The sequence below is a fragment of the Malus domestica genome, chromosome 07, assembly GCF_042453785.1.
Source record: "Malus domestica chromosome 07, GDT2T_hap1".
NCBI lineage: Eukaryota > Viridiplantae > Streptophyta > Magnoliopsida > Rosales > Rosaceae > Malus > Malus domestica.
Window position 1 is genome coordinate 6,686,238 of NC_091667.1, and position 21,483 is coordinate 6,707,720.

Genomic DNA, 21,483 nt, shown 5'->3' on the forward strand with positions numbered 1-21,483 from the left:
ATCAGTTTTTTAAGTGTTTGGGTACTGACCGAAAAAAATAATAATAATAAAAAACTGCAGAAAGTTGAAAAAAGAAAAATAATAATAAAATAAAGAAGGGCAATATTAGCCTTTCTACGCTTTCAACAACAAGACCGAATAATAATAAATAAATAAAAATGCAAAGAGGCAATTATGCATTCCCTGAAAGTTGAACGACTTGAACACTATAATTATTGGGGGCTTTCAATGCACTGTGAAACAGAATGTAAAGTTTGCAATTATATTATCACACTTATACGGTTTTAGATTGTGAAATGTATTGCAGAAATATACCAATTATTTATATGATCAAATATATCAAATCAAATGTATAATCACTATCAAACTTATGAAATTTAAATTGGGAAAAAAAGAATAAGAAAATCTGGCCTGTGAACCAAAGAGAGGCGCGATGTCGCTGCCCTAAAGCCGTAGACGCCTCCCTACGTGCAGGTTATGGCGATGCCTACAACTCCAAGATACAACCCAAAGCCTCACAGGATGTTTGATCCGATATGCACGTCAACGGCAGACGGGATTGCCAAGTAGTGATCAATTGCCCAAGAATTATGAAGTAGGAATGTAAATAGAATGACAGAGATGTGAGAATTGAGGGAGACAGAAAAGTCTTTTAAGCGTCTTCTGTTTTCTGTATGAGGTTTCATATTTAAAGAACTCCTCATACCCTTTTAAAAAGGAATATGATTTTTCAAATAAAACACAACTCTTAAATATTATAAATAAATAAAATAAAATAAATAATAAGTTTTGAAGCTTTAAAATAAAATATTATTAAAATATTTAAAATAACCAACAATTAGATTGTAGGATTACGTGATTGTAAAATGGAGTACTTCAAAAAAGTTATCACATCCTCCAAACAAAAAGTATATGCGACAAAATACGTTTGCTGAAGAAGTTTAGGTCCCTCTTGCCATCGATGTCAGTTCATCCTCAACACGGTCACTCATGTGTGGTGAATTTTCAAGTTTAATATGTGGACAATACAAATCAGGTGACATGAAGTACGTGTGGCCGTTGGCCTTTACACATTGGCAGCCTACTCTGATACCATAAAAAATTTGAGATTTCACCATAAAACCAATCGACAATATGGAGAATAACTCAATTACTTATACGCACATGCAAGGTCCCTCCTCCCAATCAATGTGAGATTGATTCTCAACATTTACAAGATAGCAAAATGATAGTTTCAAGTGCCAATAACATTTCCTTTTAATTATTGTGGGACCCTAATTAAATCCATTGCCTTCTTTGTCAAATCAGTTTTTCCACTTTAATTTATTTTTCTTTGCTAAAAGACGACAGTGGCTTATAAACAAGTCAAAGTGTTTTTCTTGCTTTGTCTATATCTTCACAAATTAACAAAACCATTTCCTTTTCCAATTTTCTGTGAAGCGAAGGAATATATGGTTGTCAATTATATGAAAGTTCATGTTGCAGCAATATTGTTAATCCAAGGGCAGACCAAAATATTCTGATAGCTAGAGAGCTATGGAGTCAGTTCTTCCCAGTTCAAATACTGATTTATCAGCAGAAAATAAGGAAGATGAAGAAGTCAACATTTCAAAGGAGCTTGATGCTGGAGCTTTATTTGTGCTCAAATCCAGAGGTATTGATTCTCTCTTTGTGTCATATGAAGGAATTAAGATCTGTAGTGATGTTAGACTGTTTATTCTCTCTCTCTCTCTATGGAAGTGAATTGAAATGAAGGAAATGGTTTGACTGCAAACTTATTTATAGACAACGAGAGGGTACCATAAAACAAGACCCTTGTTGAATTGTTGAAACCTTTAAAAGAGGTGCAACCCTTGATCCAAGGGGTGTACCTTATTATACACTCATTATATCACTTCACATGTGAAGCGACATATATCTCTTCACTAGAACCGAAGCCCCTTTTCCTAGAGTCACGCCTCCTGGCAGATAGGCGTGTCTTTCCATGTGAAAGCCCCATCACATGGATCACTTATTCGTTCATCATAGGCTTCTGTTAGGCAGTCAGCTAAGGCAGCACCCAAGTTCGAATAAACTTTTCCCTAGACTGAGTAGTTCATATATCATTTAGTCAAAAAATGAAATTAAAGTGTGTCAAGAATCAAGATCAGTGAGCTCTAGTCTGTTGTTAAATTGAAGAGTTTAATTGATGATGATGATGATGACGACGACGACGATGATATGTATGTAGGGTCATGGTTGCATTGTGGATATCACCTGACAACTTCAATTGTAGCCCCTGCCCTTCTAAGTCTTCCCTATGCACTTTCCTTGATGGGTTGGTTTGCTGGGGCTTTATGCCTCACCGTTTCAGCTCTTGTAACGTTCTACTCCTACAACCTTCTGTCCTTGGTTTTAGAACACCATGACCAGCTTGGCATGCGCCAGCTTCGATTCCGAGACATGGCCAGAGATATTTTGGGTGAGTACTGTTTATAGCTGCCCTCTTCCCCTTGAGATTCCTCTTAAATGTAAATTGTCCTGTGATTTGAGGCAAAATTATTAACATTGCAAGAAAGAAAAATGATATGAGCATGCATGGTCTAATTTTACAGGACCAGGGTGGGGAAGATACTTTGTTGGTCCAATTCAATTTGGCTTGTGCTATGGTGCAGTTATAGCTTGCATTCTTCTGGGAGGGCAGAGCCTTAAGGTGATAATCAATTTAATATTTCTGTCGAAATTTCCCCTACCCCGCATTTTTTCAAACTTTTGTTTTGTGATCTTCTACAAGAACACTGAATTATGAACTTAAAATTTATCAAGTTTAATTTTAATTTCTTTGAAGTCTGGAAGGTATGTCAAGCAGCAGTAGCTTGCCAAACAATTGAAGTAGTAGTTTGTTTGCAGATTATTTGGGATGTTTACTGAATTTTAATTTTCTTTTGCTTTTCCCACATATAATTCTTCTTCTACAAGTATATATATTTGCTTTCTAGTTCAAGACCAGAAGCCATGCAACTCTACCAATTTGTTATTATTTTTGGTGTCCTGATGCTGGTGTTGGCACAAATTCCATCCTTCCACTCCTTGAGGCATATCAACCTTGTCTCTCTAATCCTTTGTCTTGCATATAGCATCTGTGCCACAGCTGGTTCCGTATATATCGGTAAGAAATCACAAAATAATTTCTTTACATTATTAGGAATGTATAACTTGTGATCAGTTTAATTAATTGACTTCCATGCTCATAGGAAATTCGACTAATGCTCCTAGGAAGGATTACTCTTTAAATGGAAGTGGACAGAATCGTGTTTTTGGATCCTTCAACGCTATTTCAATCATCGCAACCACTTATGGAAATGGCATTATTCCAGAAATACAGGTTTTCCAATTGCTTTATTACTTGAGGGAAAAGCGGAAAAGAAAAAAAAAAGACAACGGAATCCTATTATTTCAAATTTATTGTTTGCTTTTGATCTTATGCAGTGATAAAAGATAGAGGTCAAACATTGTTCAGCAGAATCAGTAAATTCTCACTTAATGGGGCAATTTATATGTTTGCAGGCAACAATAGCTCCTCCAGTTAAAGGAAAAATGTTCAAAGGATTATGCGTATGCTATGCTGTTGTACTTTCGACATTTTTCAGTGTTGGTATCTCGGGTTATTGGGCGTTTGGAAATCAGGCCAAAGGAACAATTCTGCTCAATTTTTTAGTTGATGGAAAGCCTCTGTTGCCAACTTGGGTTCTATTGATGACTAATGTTTTCACCTTCTTGCAAGTATCAGCTGTTAGTGTGGTAAGTCTTCTAATCCGCTTCACAACACCAAGAATGAATCGTAAAGACTACATTCAGTGGATGATACAAAACTTGATCGGTTCTGCAGGTTTACTTACAACCAACAAATGAAGTACTTGAACGCAAGTTTGCAAATGCAAAGGTTGATCAATTCTCTGTTCGCAATGTTGTGCCAAGGTTGGTTTATCGATCTCTGTCTGTGGTCATAGCCACAACTGTTGCAGCTATGTTTCCATTCTTTGGCGACATCAACGCTCTGATTGGAGCATTTGGATGCATTCCTCTGGACTTCATTTTGCCAATGGTGTTCTACAATGTTGTGTTCAAGCCCTCCAAGTACAGCTTACTTTTCTGGGGAAACACAATCATTGCCACAACCTTTTCTGCGCTAGGACTGTTGGGTGCAATATCTTCAATCCGACAGATTGTTCTTGATTCTAACACGTACAGTTTTTTTGCTAACATTTAAACTATAATGTAGGACTGCTTCAAAATCTTGTCGCAAGTTTGTAAACGGCATTTTGAACTGTTATCTGCTTCTTTTCTTTTTATCTCATGATTTAAGCAATTATGCATTACTTATTATTTATCGTTGATCAGATGTTTCTCTATGAACATTATGAATCAAAGTTTAATTAGGTTTGAAGAAGGGGGTACTTGAAAATTAATCAACTGACTGCGATCACAGAAGCTAATCTGCAACCTAAGTAGTCAAACTAATTAAGCTAGCTAGCTGAAACAAAGTCTTCCATGCCAATTTTTATTACTTGCAAGTTGGTTGATTAGTTCATGATACATTCCTTATCCTCAGAGCCAGAGGACACGTTGCGGCAAAGTTAATGACCTAGAGTAAAAATGAGATACTCTAACAGGCTGTTCGATAACTATTGTTTTTCAATTTTTATTTTTTAACTGACAACGAAATAGTCATGAGCGAACCAGACAGATTGCCACTTTATTTGGGATAAGATACATGATGGTTCAGTTGTCACAAGGTATGCTCCCTCTTCACACCAACTTACAGATGTATTCACAAAAGCATTGGAAGGAAACTTTCTCAAGGATTATACACAAGTTGGGAGTTCTCAACATCCACTCTTCAACTTGAGGGGGAGTTTTGAGAAGTCAATGATATCATTCCTGATATCTTGGCTTAGTTTGGGAAAAAAATCAACGATACCATTCCGGATATCTTGGCTTAATTTGGTAAACGAATTTGTAATTTGTTTGTAATTGATTTGTAAACCTCGAATGTAGGCTAGATTACTTCTTTGTCAAGAGTTCCTCTTTGTATAACTTTTTTTGTATCAATAGAAGAAAGTTACTTCAGCAAAAGATATTCCCTTCGTTATTTTACACACACACACATATATATATATGCTTGTTAGATATACAGGTGAAAAGGTACTATTTCAAATTTTCAGGGACTACGAAAGGCTAAACTACGATATGCTACAAAAACTGAGGAGATTGATGCTTGCAAAAAAATCAGAGTTGTCATGGGAATCATCAGATGATGAATCTGACTTGTCTGCATACATTGACATAGACATATCAGATGGCATTGAACACCTGATGGGCTCCAACTATTTCAAGGAAGAAGTTGGAGATAATCTACATGCAGATTATCCTGGAAGGTCTCTGCAGTCGCAATCCAATATAATTTGACCTAAAAATCTGTTTAGATCAATCACGACTCAATAGTCCTAATGCATTTGTAACTGTATATATAAATAATCATCCATCATCAACATATGTAGTCTTTTCTTTAACAAGATATCTAAAGTGGATACGAGAATTATGTGATAAAAAAATCAGACAATGGCTAAGAGAGAGTGTATATATATTGAACTCGCCATTCATGAAATTCAATTAGACGTGGTTGTTAAATGGAGTCATCACGTCCTCGAAAGTTCGAAACAAAAAAATACATGGGAAAAAATGCATTTGGATGATAGGAAAATGATTGTTTAAATCTACCAATGATTATTGTGGGATGCTAGTCAAATCCATTGCCTTCTTTGTCAAATCTGAGACTAGAGTGAAGCCGCCCTTGTTGAACTGTAGTCATCAAATAGCTAAACAAATATGTAAGTGTTCAGTTTTTCAACTGTAATATATTTTCTTTGCTAAAAGACGACAGTGACTTATAAACAAGCAAAGTGTTTGTCTTGCTTTATCCAAAGTGTTTATCTTGCTTACCATTTATTTTTCCAAATCGGGGAAAATATTTGGTTGTCAATTATATTAAGATCGTGTTGCAGCGATATTGTTTATCCAAACGTAGACCAAAATAACCTGATAGCTAGAGAGCTATGGAGTCAATTCTTCCCAGTTCAAATACTGATTTATCAGCAGAAAATAAGGAAGATGAAGAAGCCAACATTTCAAAGGAGCTTGATGCTGGAGCTTTATTTGTGCTCAAATCTAGAGGTATTGATTCTCTCTTTGTGTCATACGAAGGAATTAAGATATCTAGTGATCACACAGAAATATGATTCTCCCTCTCTCTATGGAAGTGAATTGGAATGAATGAAATGGTTCGACTGCAAACACGTTTATAATTTTATAGACAACGAGAGGGTACCTGACACGCCCCAATCCCAATGTCCGAGAGACATCGGGATGGCCACGTGCTGGCCGACACTCAAGGGTGACGAAAATCCATTTAATAAATGCATATGCCGAGAACATGTGAAACATGCATATAAATTTTGCGAGTTACTACGCAAAGTAATATGCAAATATAAGTCCTACAAAATACCATAATAATATTCAACTGCCAACAATGAATATAATGATAATGCATGACATGTTCAGGGCATACAACTAATCCAGAGTACAAGCGTAAGGTAAAATAGAAGTGTTCTAAAAAACGCCCTAGGTGGCGCCTAGGCGCTGGGCGGTGGAGTGCCACCGGGATTAATGCCAAATCGTTCATAAAATTGGGTACGGGTTAGTCGGCCGCCTAGGCGGTATCTAGGCGGCTGTCTAGGCGGCCTCGTCGGAGCCTCGGTGGTTCTCCGTTCTGCTGCGATCTAGCGAGAAGAAAGAGGGCGACTGAAAATCTCGTCGGAGTCGCGTCGATGTTGCTTGATAGTTGGGTTTTTTGGAATTCTTTCGGGTTTTTGGGTTGAAGGTTAGGGGTTTGAAGTAGCTTTTGGAGATGATGGGAGATATGAGAGAAGAAGAAGCAGCGCCAAAAGACAGAGAGGAGGCGATGGAAACAAAGCTGACTGCAAGAAGAGAGAGAGAGAGAGAGTTGTTTACCAAAAAGTAGAGAGAGAGGTGACTACAATAATAGAGAAAACCAAAAAGTAGAAAGTTGACTACAATAATAGAGAAACAAAGCTGATGCGGCAGAAGACATGAGTAGAAAAAGAAAATAAAGTGTGGGGTGGGTTGGGTTAGGCTGGGCTGGGCTGGGCCAGCCCATTTATATATGCTTACAATCTTATGAAATTTTAAATGATGGATTGACTACAAATTTAATCAATTGTGGGATGAATGTATTTTGTGTATTCTTCTACTTCTATTTTTGCATTTTATTATTTTTCTATAATCCATACAAGTATAGTTTTTTTTAAGTGTAAATAAGCACGTATTTACAAGATATATAATAAATTTATATAAATCCGCCTAGGCGCTAGGCCCCTGCCCGCCGCCCGACTAGCGCCTAGTGTTTTGTAGAACCTTGTAAAATAGAGACGTGCTATTACAATATATGCGAAGCAGAGAGGATGATAAGATATCATTAGTAGGGGAATGCCTCGTGGCTCGGATCGTATGCCTAGTTCCTATGTCCTGAGGGGATGCAAAACAAACATAAGTAGATCAAATTGATATATATATATATATATATAATACTGAAACAATTATTCAATAACGTACTAACCCCCAAAGTTTTATGAAAACTCAATAGCATAATATGTAATAGGTTTTCCGAAAAACCCTAGCATGCCATAAAACTTTTCATAAAACATATATAGTATAGTGTGCTGGTATCATAATCGACCCGAAGGCCCCTACATCACCCGACCCGTAGGCCAAATATATATATCTTCATTCGACCCGTAGGCCCCTACACCACCCGACCTGCAGGCCAATATAATATCTCCTTACCCGTAAGCCCCTACATTACCCAACCGAAGCCAATATAAGTATCGTTGCCCGTAGGTAGAACAGTGATCACTAGATGCGCACAAAACATTGAATATAATCTTTCCAAGCATAGGTACGTATATCTCAAAACATCTTCATAGCACAGTCATCCATCATATATACTACAAAGAAGTGTAAAAACATATTCATAAATAGTATATAGTCATCCATCATATATGCTACAAACAACATAATTTCATAAAGTATGGTATTCCAAAATATTCTCAGTAAAGCATGATAATCATAAGGTGTAAATCTAATTTACTCATGAAACGTTTCATAAAACGTAACCATTTAATCATGTTTTTCATGTATGCATTTCTACTATTAAAACATGCAGTTTAGAAAAGGTCCACTCACATTTACTCCGTCGTCGAAGAGCCGTACAAAATAGGTTGGACGAAAACACCGCTAATAATTGCACCTAAGCACATAAAGGATCCAATTAATAAAATTATACTCAAACAATTGAATTTCTTAAAACGATCGTCATAAACAGATTCATGACGTCGAAAAACATAATGGGGGACCTCGGGTACCCCCACGCACCACCCCACACGCCCTCACGCGCCGACGTGCGTTGTCGACGCCACTGTGGATGATGGCGTGTGTACTCCACGTGCCGACATCGGCAGGCACTCATGCGCAGACTCACGTGCAGCTGGGCTTAGGGTTTGGATTGGGTTTGGGCCTAGGCTTAGGTTTGGGTTCCTTGGGCCGAAGGCCTGGGGTCTGAAGGGTTTTGGGTTCAACGGGCCTAGGCTTGATAGGCCGACCCAAAGGTTTAGTGGGCTGGGTTCCAACGAGTTGGAGGCCCGGGTTGGCGCGGCCTGAAGGGCCAAGTTTCAAGGGCCTTGGGCTTGTAAGCCCGACCCTAAAGGATTTGGGTTTGGGTTGCTCAGTGGGCCGAAGCCTTTAGGTCTTGGGCTAAAGGGTGTGGGTCAACCAACCCGTTTCTCGTCGGGAACAAAGGTCGGAGCCTCCTGAGCTCCAGTCGACGTCAACATGTAAATCTAGGCTATGATCGACCTATGAAAACGAAGGTAGAGGTGAGAGGAAGAGGTTTGTACCTAAGATTTGTCGTGAAATGGCCGGAGGTGAGAGGGAGAGGTTTGTATCTATTGTTAAATTGAAGAGTTTAATTGAGGATGATGATGATGATGACGACGATGACGGTGATGATATGTATGTAGGGTCATGGTTGCATTGTGGATATCACCTGACAACTACAATTGTAGCTCCTGCACTTTTAAGTCTTCCCTATGCACTTTCCTTGATGGGTTGGTTTGCTGGGGCTTTATGCCTCACCATTTCAGCTTGTGTAACGTTCTACTCCTACAACCTTCTGTCCTTGGTTTTAGAGCACCATGAACAGCTTGGCATGCGCCAGCTCCGATTCCGTGACATGGCCAAAGATATTTTGGGTGAGTACTGTACTGTGTATAGCTGCCCTCTTCCCCTTGAGATTCCTCTTAAATTTAGATTTTCCTGTGATTTGAGGCAAAATTATTATTGACATTGAAAAAAAAGAAATATGATATGAGCATGCATGGTCTAATTTTACAGGACCAGGGTGGGGAAGATACTTTGTTGGTCCAATTCAATTTGGCTTGTGCTATGGTGCAGTTATAGCTTGCATTCTTGTGGGAGGGCAGAGCCTTAAGGTGATCATCAGTCTAATATTTCCGTCAACATTTCCCCTAACCCGCATTCTTTTCGAACTTTTGTTTTGTGATCTTTTACTAGAACGCTGAATTATAAAACTTAAAAGAATTATCAAGTTTGTTCGCTGATTATTGGGGATGTTTACTGAATTTTAATTTTTCTTCTGTTTTTCCCACATATAATTCTTCTTCTGCAAGTATATATATTTGCTTTCTAGTCCAAGACCAGAAGCCATGCAACTCTACCAATTTGTAATTATATTTGGTGTCGTGATGCTGGTGTTGGCACAAATTCCATCCTTCCACTCCTTGAGGCATATCAACCTTATCTCTCTAATCCTTTGTCTTGCATACAGCATCTGTGCCACAGCTGGTTCCGTATACGTTGGTAAGATATCACGAAACAAATTTCTTTACATTATTATGAATGTGTATTCGTGACTAGTTTAATTAATTAACTTCCATGCTCATAGGAAATTCGGCGAATGCTCCTAGGAAGGACTACTCTTTAAATGGAAGCGGACAGAATCGTGTTTTTGGATCCTTCAACGCTATTTCAATCATCGCTACCTCGTATGGAAATGGCATTATTCCTGAAATACAGGTTTTCCTATTGTTTGCGTTTGATCTTATGCAGTGATAAAAGATAGAGGTCAAACATTAATTGTTCAGCAGAATCAGTAAATTATCACTTAATGGGGTAAGTTATATGTTTGCAGGCAACAATAGCTCCTCCAGTTAAAGGAAAAATGTTCAAAGGACTATGCGTATGCTATGCTGTTGTAATTTCGACATTTTTCAGTGTTGGTATCTCGGGTTATTGGGCGTTCGGAAATCAGGCCGAAGGAACAGTTCTGCTCAATTTTTTAGTTGACGGAAAGCCTTTGTTGCCAACTTGGGTTCTCTTGATGACCAATGTTTTCACCTTCTTGCAAGTATCAGCTGTTAGTGTGGTAAGTCTTCTAATCCGCTTCACAACACCAAGAAATGAATCGTAATGAATACATTCAGTGGATGACACAAAACTTTATTGGTTCTGCAAGTTAATTTACAAGTAACAAATGATGTACTTTGAACGCAAGTTTGTGAACGCAAAGGTTGATCAATTCTCTGTTCGCAATGTTCTGCAGGTTAATTTACAAGTTACAAATGAAGTACTTGAACGCAAGTTTGTGAACGCAAAGGTTGATCAATTCTCTGTTCGCAATGTAGTGCCAAGGTTGGTTTATCGATCTCTGTCCGTGGTCATAGCCACAACTGTTGCAGCTATGTTTCCATTCTTTGGCGACATCAACGCTTTGATTGGAGCATTTGGATGCATTCCTCTGGACTTCGTTTTGCCAACGGTGTTCTACAATGTTGTGTTCAAGCCCTCCAAGTACAGCTTACTTTTCTGGGGAAACACAATCGTTGCCTTAACATTTTCTGCGCTAGGACTGTTGGGTGCAATATCTTCGATCCGACAGATCGTTCTTGATTCTAACACATACAGTTTTTTTGCTAACATATAAATTATAATGTAGGACTGCTTTAAATCTTGTTGCAAATTTCTAAACGGTGTCTTGAATTGTTTATCTGGTTCTTTTTTTTTTCTTGTGATTTAAGCAATTACGCAATGCTTATTTATCGTTGATAAGATGTTTCTCTATGAACAATATGAATCAAAGTTTAATTATGTAAATATTGTGGTGTGCGGATAGACAATACCCGTGGTGTGCGGATGTGCCGTATGATAACCTACTAGGTAAATATCGGAAACATAACTCAAAACTCGTATCAAAGCTCGAACCATCTTCATAACCATAATAAATCCATATCCGTAAATCCACCATATTTGTAAATCCGTAATATAAATTATATATGAAAACCATAGAAATTAATATATGCAAATCCAATAATTCATACTCTTTAGTAAGACGTAATTTGAATAAATCATAATTATAAAAATTTGGAAAACATAAAATAAAGCATATCAATGCATGTATTATGAAATGCATGCTAGGTTAATAGTTTATAAAAATATATAGTTAAGAAGGGGTCCACTCACTAGTTTTCCATTGCTCGAAAACCGCTCGAACTATCGAGAATATGATCACTTCCTGCCAACGCGCCTAAACACAATTAGGAACCTTTGATTAAAACTCTATTAAAACATTAGAATTTGGGAAAATGGATGGCCAATTTGGATTCGGCACGTCGTGGAACTTTTGGCTTTTCCTCCACGCACCGCCGCGCATGGCGGTTTGCCGCCCCGACCTGCAAGAAAATCCAACAACTCCAAAAATTCTCAAATTTTACAAGAATGAATATCTCGATGAGAGGAACAACTTTTATACCTGCGGCCAAAGCCAATTTGGCCAGGAAAAGCTCCAATTTCACTAAAACCTGTCGGAACCCTAGATTTGGGTGTGCTTTGATTCGACTCCTCCGGTGCTCCACCGCCTCTATGGTTGGTTGGGGTTTGTTCCTGGGTTCAAGGAGAGTCTAATGGTGGTAGACATCAAAGGAATTTGCTTCAAAAATTGGCGGATTGCCACCAAGAATGCCACGGTGCCACCGGTGCCATTCCCACGAAACCAAGACCAAAACCGTCAGGTTTGAGGTGGAACTTGAAGAAGAAGGGTTGTGGAGTTGATTATAGGTGGTGGCGCGGCGTGATTCGCCAGAAAAATTAGCCTGAATGGCGTTGGAAAACATGGGTGCCATCGGGTTGGGTACGGGTCAAGGGGAACCCGGCGGGTTCCTCTCCTTTTCCCATTCTCTCCTTTATTTCCTTTCTTCCCTCTCCCATTGGTTGATTCTCTCCTCTCTCCTCTCCCGATTGGCCTTCACTTCTACCTTATTTCTCTCCTTTATCTTCCATCTCCATCGCCCATCTTTTCTTTCCTTTAATCTGGGCCACAAAAATCTGGAGCCTTCCAGAAAATATTCCATTTACTAAAATGCCTCCGACTTTAAACGTTAATATCTCATTCGTTATAACTCTAAATCACGTTTCGTTTGCGCGTACGTGTTCGTAGCGACGAGTACTACAAGATTACGCCAAGAAAATGAACCTTACGTGACACGATAAGGCGGTCAACATAAGTCAACGTATTTGCCTCGAAGGGCATTTTCATAAATTCACTTTTTAAAATTATAAAAAAAATTATAATTTTTTAGGGACGGGTCATTACAGAATAATTCATGATACATTCCTTATCACTCAGAGCCAGAGGACTTATTGCTGCATGGTTAATGATCTAGACAAAAAATGACACTCTAACATGCCGTTTGATATCTTTTTTTTCTTTTTAACTAAAAACGAAATAGTCAAGAGGAACCCTAAAATAACATCGATTGGGACTACAATTTCAGCATCACCATATCTAAAATAAACTAATATAGCTGTTAAAGCATATAATATAATACAATAAATCTTCCGGCCGGGTGCCGTTAGTAGACCGTCTTCTTGCGTGGTCCAAAACAGTTTTCAACAATATGGCTCTTCAGTCTTCATTAGCAACTTACACGAAACAAAGTCACCTTAATGTTGTGTTTAAAAACAAAAGTACATTGTCAAGTGAAGAAAAACTTGTACATTTATTAAGATATATTTCTCAATGTTTAAGACATAAAAATATATTTTCTTTTATCTATCTAAATGTTTTTGGGTTGAATATATTGTGGTAGGGTCATGGTTGCACTGCGCGTACGGCATCCATAGTAGCTCCAGTTATTCTAAGTCTTCCTTTGCGGTGGCCTTGCTAGGCTGGGTTGGGGGACTCATATGCCTCACCCTGGCAGCTTTTTTCCTACAATATGTAACAACCTGTCGATAGTAGTTGGGTACTCTCCATATGTAACAACCCATCTTAAGTTATACATTTTAATTAGTTAAATTACAAAAATACCCCTAACAACAAAGCGTTGACTTTTGTTGATTCTCGTGTCATGACATGTAATAATTATTCTTTTAATTTATTCATGTAGCACTCGTCGATGTGAATGCGTAGGCACGAACGGAATGGAATTCGGAGCTAAAACAAAATTTTTACGCATTTTTGAATGTCAAGGGCATTTAGGTAATTTCACATTAGGAGATTTCTCCATCTTGGACCACTCATAGGGTGACATGTGGCAGGTTCTCCCCCATTTTCTGGGGTGTTCGTCCCTGTCTAGGGAAGCAGATCTTTTCCTGATCTATTGCCAACGAAGCCTAAGGATCAATTGATCCTAGCCTTTCAAATTGATCATGTGGCCAAGAATGGCCAAGAAGCTTTCAAATTATTTCATGCAAACCAAGGCAATTTTGTTTGCCTTTTACATATCCTTCCTCCAAACAGTACCATAATAAGCCCAAGTTCTCTCCTATTTTGGTGAGAGCTTTTTTCTCTCTGTGAGAGAGTTTTCCTCCAGCGTGTGAGAGTTTTCTTCATTTTTGAAGCTTGGTTCTTCAGTTCTTTCTCACTTTTGTTGCCACCGATCCTAGCTGTGGCTTGGGTTGGTGGCAACCCCAGTCCCTCATCCTTCTTTTTCCTTTGGTCTATCTCATATGTCCCTTCTGGATAGCTTGTATTTCCGACTTGGATCCCTATGTAGATCTATCCGATCTTCCAGTTTCAACTCCCATTCTTAGTCATGTTCTCGATACCCAGTTCAAATGTGAAATTTCCTTTGGTGAAGTTTCAATTCTGCAAGGGAAGGTGTGCAGAACTTCGGTTCGGGTGTTCGTACCACCACTTTCTGCCGGAACTGTTCTCTTTGGTAGCTGAGCTTTGATCTGGAAGCTCATTGGGTGATGATGCTACGACTGGAAGTGTGGAGTTTATCTAGACGACTCGGATTGTGCACAAATTAGGGCAATTTTGGCAACCTTGGGGATGGATGACTAATTTTCATAGGGTTTCGGCAGTCGTTGTGTGTGGATTCCAGTTGGGGATTTTTGGTTTTTTTTTTGGCTTGTTGTGGTAGGGTTTGTTTAGGTCAGGGCTTATGCCTTTTGTTTGGGTCTTTGGATGAGGGATTTGTGTATATTGTGGACTTTGTGTATATTTTAGTTCTTTGAATGAAAGTTACTTTACCAAAAAAAAAATCCAAGGAAATTTTGATTTTTTGCTTGTAAATTTATTCTTTTTTAGTGATGACGTTCTTTTTGCCCAGAACCTTAACGCCATGAAGTATTCTGTTTTTTTGTTTTTTCGTTTTTGGTGTAACTGACTGTGTTGAAGCACATTATTTGAAGAATGAATCAATGACATTCTTATCTGAATAGACATAGCTCTAAGGAAATACATGTGTGATATATATTCACTTCAAGAAGTAAAAGATGAACGTTAGGTAGACATTTACATAATCAACGGAGGTAGACATTTACATAACAAGTTATGGTTTACAAAAAACCCCTAGCTTTACATGCCCTAACTCATGCATTCTCTAGTGAGTCCCTAATACATTTGGATTTCTTAGTTCACTAAACTAACCCAAAAAATAATAGCTGCACATCAGGAAATCCAATGATGACCAAAAAATCCAAAAACAATAGTTGCACATCTGGAAGCTACCCAAAAAACAATAGCTGCACATCTAGAATCTACCCAAAAAAATCCAGTGATGACCAAAAAACCCAAAACAATAGCCATCTATTTAAGCATGACTATTCCCAGTGATATTTTGATGAAGAAAAGGTTAGGAACTTGATAGCTCAGATTCTTCACAAGGAAGCCAAGGCATTGTGTTCGGCATATGCGTATTATGTGGTTCTAACTTCATTCAACAACCATAATGAGATAAATAATATATATATATATATATATATATATATATATATATATATATATATATATATGACAGATATCAAATAGAGAGTGCAAATTGCAAATAGATAACAAACCTGAATAGGATGATATGGAATTGGCATATAGGTATTATTGCCAAACATGTGAACTGTGACCTGTATATCACATTCCAATTTCAAGTTTATATTAGTCAACTAATCAAGTCTTGCTATGAAGATTAAAAAACATTCAAAAGTACTTCACTTTTGATGAATGAAAGGGTGGCAGTGGATAAGGACTAAAGACATTGATACCACCAGTATGTTGTGGAATTGTAACCTAAAACATGTCAACGTTTAAACTTTAATTATATATATTAAGCACATAGGCATGACAAAGAATTAAATGAGTTTAAGTACTTGAACAGACTTCTTTTTTCTTGGTAAGGCTTTTGCCAAAGCACTCCTAATTCTTTGTCTTCCTCAATAAGACTTTTCTTTCTTCTTAAGCCCTTTTGGAATGACAACATCAACATTCTCGAAGCAATTGGCCATTTGGCTATTATAGTTTGTATGCCTTTTCTCATGCACATCATCATTCACTTCTAGATGCAATAGGTCTTCAACCATTTTGCCAATTTATTTGCTTGCTCAATCACCAGTTGGTATGCCTTTACATTTTCAGATGCCCTTGTTGATAATCTAGTGAATATAGAACACAATGACCTATATCTAAAAGCTTGCTACAATTTAGGCTCCATTTGAATCTCACGCCCACACATGTCTACCACACTTTCAACTTTTGGTTCTTTACTACACATGTTCATTATATATTGTTCAGGAATTTCCTTGATAAGCATGGCTTTTCAAAGGACTTTAATAGCATGACTGCATAAAATACCTTTCATCTCAAATAGTCTATAGTTGCAAGAAACAGTAGATATACCTTCCATTTTCCCCTTTCGCTTCTTAGACTTATCATCTAGTTCAACCGTGTATACAAAGTCATCCCCATCAGCAACATCGTTTGTTATTTACAATTCAATAGATTCTTCAAATTGATCTTGAAACAATTTAAATATCTTTCGCGTAAACTTCTCTAGCTTGTTTCAACATTTTGATATCAAATTTGACATGTGCAATTTTGAATTGTAGGTCATACTCAGCTTCCCACTCTTTGTACCTAGTATTAGTAAGAACTCTCTCAAAGTTTGTGAAAATTTGAACAATATTGAGATCTGACTTCAAATAATTTTTCAGTCTTGCATTAAAACTTTCACTGATTTGTGTGCTTCGTATTCCTATAGACCATGCCGATCTCACATAAGCATATGCCCATTTCTTTCTAATCTTAAATGTGGTGGCCAACCAATCATTCTCATGTGCATCATAGTCATCAAGCATAGAATACTAAGTAGCTACAAACTAACTTTCCTCCTCAATGTGGTCAATTTTTTTTTGTCAAAGCATTGTGAACTCCTTCCTCACCTCTGAACAGAGTATTCACATTTTTACAAGCATTTTGCATCAGATGCCATAAACAAAGTCTATGCTAAGTTTGAGGCATCACTTCTAAAATAACCTTAGCCATCATAGGATCTTGATCGGGAAAAATAGTTCTTGAGACTTGCTAGACATTGCCTTCAAAAATGTCTTAAATAACCAACTAAATGAAGCGGCAGTCTCATCATACATTAAAGCTGCTCCAAATACAATGATATCCTTGTGATGATTAAAGCCAACAAACATTGCAAATGGTCGATCCAATTCATTGACTTTATAAGTTGTATAAAAACTTACAACATCTTCAAAATGGCTATAATCAAATATCATTTTAGCATCTGCCCAAAACATGTTTGTTATTTGCTCCTCTTTGTCCAAGTGTAGTTCATAGAAGAATGAAGGGTTTTCCAATATTTGTTTGGAAAAGTATTGTAGCAGGACTCCAACTTCTCCATATGCCATTTTCTTTGCCTCACAGTTCCAAGATAATTTTTTTTATCCTACTTAATATATCCCTAAGTGGAATCCCAGATTCTTTAGCCAAGTCTACTTCAGTAGCTTGTGAGGCTGTCATTTTTCGTTGGGATGGTAACATATGGGCATATTCTTTCTTTACTAGGGGATGATTATTTTGTTCAACAGAAGTATAAACATAAAACTTTCACCTGCCTGTCCAACCTAACACCCATACGAGCACCACATCCAGTCCTTGTCTCTGCTCTTGGTCTTTTAATCATATCATTTCACTTACCTATAGCTCGAAACCCTTCTTTAGCACAAGTAAACAGTCTTGAAGTGAGTTCACCAACCTTTTTATTCTTGCCACTACTTTCTCTTCGAATACTAAACCCCATAATTCCACCATACTTGTTGTAGAAATCATATGCTGCTTGTTCAGTATCAAACTCCATATTTTTTGTAGGTTTCAATTCCAAAGTACCTTCTACACCATCATTCGGTTTATCCATTATATCATTCACTATCTAATCCTACCACAAAAATATACCAAGATTCAGACAACTTGAGCTCAATGAAAAAAACCAAATTTTCTATTGAAGCAATGCAACATCTTCTCTTTTTTCAGCATAAACATGCAGCAAATCCAATCTAATTGCAAAAATATCATGAAAAGGAAATTCAATAATGGAAGCCTAACCTTTATTATTGAAGACCAGTGGCAACCCGTTGATTGACTAAAGCGAGACGATGATTTCTTTTCCTTCCGAAATTTTTGGAGGAAAGAGATGCAGGAATTGGATTTTTTTTTTCCTTCGAAATTTTCGGAGGAAAGAGATGAGGGAATTTTGTAGGAAGTGGGAGATTAGTTTCAAAGGATAAGTGATAAAGCAGGGAATAGGGGAGCGTGAGAGATGTAAAAGGCAAACAAAATTGCCTTGGTTTGTGTGAAATAATTTGAAAGCTTATTGGCCATTCTTGGCTGCAGGATCAATTTGAAAGGCTGAGATCAATTGATCCTTAAGCTCCGTTGGCAACAGCTCAGGAGAGGATCTGCTTCCCCTGTCCTGTGTCCCGTGATATCTCTCTTTCATTATTTTCTTATTTTTCTTCTTCTTTCGTCTTCATCATCACTCTCCCTCCCCACTCATCTCTCACTCTTTCTCTTTCTCTTCTTCTCTTGGTTGAACAACACCCACATACCACCCACATTCAAATCACTACCATCACAGGTACCTTAACACTCCGACGAGCTTTGGAAGGGGGACAAAACCACCACCAATCCCTCTCTTTCCTTTGCACAGTAGCCTTTACTGTGCAACTCCTTTCTCCGACGAAGGTAAGCCTCGAACTTGGTCCATATTGTTGTAGATCGTGTCTAGGTTCACGATTAGTAAGTTTTTAGGTGGTTTTGGTGATGTAGGAACATGGAAAACCCTCGAGGAACTCACTATTCATTTCTGGAAATTCAAAACTAGGGTCGTTTGGCCACTTTCTAGCCAATTTTCAACCAACTCCAATTTCCAGTGGGCTTCCTAAGGGTATGAATATCTTCTCCACATTCTTAACTACATTTTGGCTTTTGAATCACTCGATTTAGACATGTATCGAGCTCTTGAAGTTGGAGGAAAAATCTGGAAAAATTCCAGAAATCGTGGGGTGGTGAGTACAAGTGTACTAGCCGCGCATGAAGCTGTGCGTGGGGTTGTCATGGCTGGTGCGATGAATTTTCAAGCGATCCATCTCATCGCGTGGTGACCCAGGCTGCCGCCCCGTGGCGACACGTAGGCGAAGTCCCTCCTTAGATTTTTCGACGTGTTGAATTCGAATCCGCCGTCTGTTTTCCCAAATTCAATCATTTTAGTAGAGTTTTAATAAATGGTCCCTATTTGTGTTTAGGTGCGTTGGTTGGAAGTGATCCCGTCCTTCCTAGTTCGATCGGCTCCCCGCTAGCAAAATATTTATGGGTGGACCCCTTCTCAAATTGCATATTTTTATAAAAATATTAGGCTTGCATTCATTCTACATTTCTTGAGTTAATTGTGATTTATAATATGTTTCTACGAATTTATATTCATGGAAATCACGTTTATAGAATTGCTTATGATTTTGAATCCTAAGCTTGGTATGAGTTTTTGAAATACGTTTTATGTGCTTATCTAGTGGGTAATCATACATCACATACACACAACCTGAGTATGTATACGTCTATGGCCATAGGGCACAGTGGAGGAGCAGTGATATATTTATGACATACTCCCAGCTTCACTAGCGAAACCAGTGTTGGACAGCTTCACTAGCCATGACTAGTGTCGATGTGTTATGTATATATTTCTTCTCTTGTCTAACCCAGAGTCGTACAACTTCAACTTTGGATGATGGGACCTACCATATTTCTTCACGGGTGTAAGCCAGTGTCGTATAGCTTCACCTTTAGGTGACGGTTATGCCTTCGAGCGACTATGATACCCCTAGTTGACTACATTATTGTTTTGATTTACGAGAGATTCTTTGGATTTGCCTTCGGCGCGCTTTCGATATCACTTTTAGAGATGATTTTATTATATACAAACATTTTTGGCATGTTAGAGTTTTTAGAAAAGCTTATATGTAGTATTATATGTGTTTTCAAAACAGGGGGTTAGTATGTTAAAAAAGAAATCGATTTTCTTATTAGTATTATTATTATAACTATAGTCCACTCACCTTTTGTTTTTGCGCCCCTTTCAGGACATAGTGACGAGGACTATGACTCGAGTTTCGAGGCATTTCCCTACAAGTGATCTTGTATCCTCTTACCAGCGTATGACTTCTTATGTGCAATTGTAATTTGTCTTTCATTTCCCTCAGCACTTGCGACTAGTAGTATGCTCTGAACATATTCTTGCATCTTTTCTTTCGGAATTGTGATTTGTTGGACATCCTTTTTATTTTATGACCTTCTTTGTATTATTATTATTTCTTTATCGATTGTATGATCTTTTTAATTGTCGTTTCTCACATGACTTTTTTATTATATTTTTCATTATGTTCATGCATTTTCACATGATTATGGCTTTCGTCACTTTCGAGTGTCGGCCAGCATGTGCCATCTTGGATATCTAGGTTGGGATGTGTCACCATATTGCCAATTAGTTTTATGGTAAAACCTCAACTTCTTCAATTTTAAGAAAACCGGCATTTTTTTGCCTCTATTTTTAGATTAACTGTTGAGAACTAATCCCACCTCTTCAATTTTAAGAAAACTGGCATTTTTTGCCTCTATTTTTAGATTATCTGTTGAGAACTAATCCCACAATGATGAGACAAAAGACATTGCATGGTCTTATAAGTAAGTTAAGTTACTTCTCTCAATTGATTTTATAGTGAAATCTAGATTTTCTTCGTGATCATTGCTTATTTGTTTAGTTTGTTTAATTTAAATTTATCAAGGAATGGTGTGTTAGTAAACTTTTTGGGTGATGGGTGTACTGATCACATACTTGTGTGCCTTTAGAAGCCGCGTGTGCATTATTTGATAAGAGGTCTATCTATCTACAGGTTTACTCGCAACCAACCAACAAATGAAGTATTTGAGAAGAAATTTGCAGATCCAAAAAATGCATCAATTTTCTGTCCGTAACCCTCCGGTCACCGTCCGTTATCGTAGCTACAACATTTGTTGCCATGCTACCTTTCTTTGGAGATATCATGGCATTGTTTAAAGCATTTGGATGCATTCCTCTAGCTTACATTTTGCCAATGATTTTGCGCAATGTAACTTTCAAGCCTGCCAAACAAAGCCTTATATTTTGGGTTAACACCTTGACAGCAGGAGTCTCCTTGTGGGATCTCAGCTGTATTAGAACTTATTTGGATGTGCTTTTGAAATGACTGAAAACGTTTTTGGTGAAAATATTTTTAGAACCAATCATTAGTAAAAATGCAAGTAAATCCTGGAAAAGCACTTAAAGTGCTTCATGGAAGAAGCACATAACTGGTGCTTCTTGCAGAAACCACTTAAAGTGTTTTTGAAACCCAAAAATATTTTTTTTAAAGCGTTTTCATTCATTTTAAAGGCACATCCAAACGAGTCCTTAGTCTATTAGATAGGTTTCAACAAGTGTGTCACCACTCTTCATGCGAAGTGCGTCTATCTTCATGTTCAACTAGTCGCCTTCTTCT

General features: G+C 37.7%; 2 protein-coding genes and 1 long non-coding RNA gene across 4 annotated transcripts; all 3 read left to right on the forward strand.

The window, feature by feature from the left end:
• The first annotated feature begins 1,367 nt into the window (after nucleotides 1–1,367).
• LOC103453522 (GABA transporter 1-like) lies at nucleotides 1,368–4,331 on the forward strand. The gene is made up of 7 exons (XM_008393060.4): nucleotides 1,368–1,654; nucleotides 2,231–2,461; nucleotides 2,595–2,692; nucleotides 2,959–3,148; nucleotides 3,234–3,364; nucleotides 3,547–3,780; nucleotides 3,869–4,331. The coding sequence occupies exons 1-7, from the start codon at nucleotides 1,537–1,539 to the stop codon at nucleotides 4,247–4,249; spliced, it is 1,383 nt and encodes a 460-aa protein (XP_008391282.3). The 5' UTR covers nucleotides 1,368–1,536; the 3' UTR covers nucleotides 4,250–4,331.
• A 1,605-nt stretch (nucleotides 4,332–5,936) lies between these two features.
• LOC103453521 (GABA transporter 1-like) lies at nucleotides 5,937–11,191 on the forward strand. 2 transcript variants are annotated; one of them, XM_070824548.1, is made up of 7 exons: nucleotides 5,937–6,213; nucleotides 9,135–9,365; nucleotides 9,508–9,605; nucleotides 9,804–9,993; nucleotides 10,079–10,209; nucleotides 10,325–10,558; nucleotides 10,736–11,191. In XM_070824548.1, exons 1-7 carry the CDS (start codon nucleotides 6,096–6,098, stop codon nucleotides 11,114–11,116), a joined length of 1,383 nt encoding a protein of 460 aa, XP_070680649.1. In that variant the 5' UTR covers nucleotides 5,937–6,095; the 3' UTR covers nucleotides 11,117–11,191. The 2 variants fall into 2 exon arrangements, with proteins under 2 accessions (XP_070680649.1, XP_070680650.1); XM_070824549.1 differs by lacking the exon at nucleotides 9,135–9,365 and having other exon boundaries at nucleotides 5,939–6,213.
• Nucleotides 11,192–18,309: 7,118 nt separating this feature from the next.
• On the forward strand, nucleotides 18,310–21,252 carry LOC139197539 (uncharacterized). The gene is made up of 3 exons (XR_011583004.1): nucleotides 18,310–18,658; nucleotides 20,050–20,122; nucleotides 20,860–21,252. It is a non-coding gene; the product is annotated as an uncharacterized lncRNA (long non-coding RNA).
• Nucleotides 21,253–21,483: the final 231 nt, after the last annotated feature.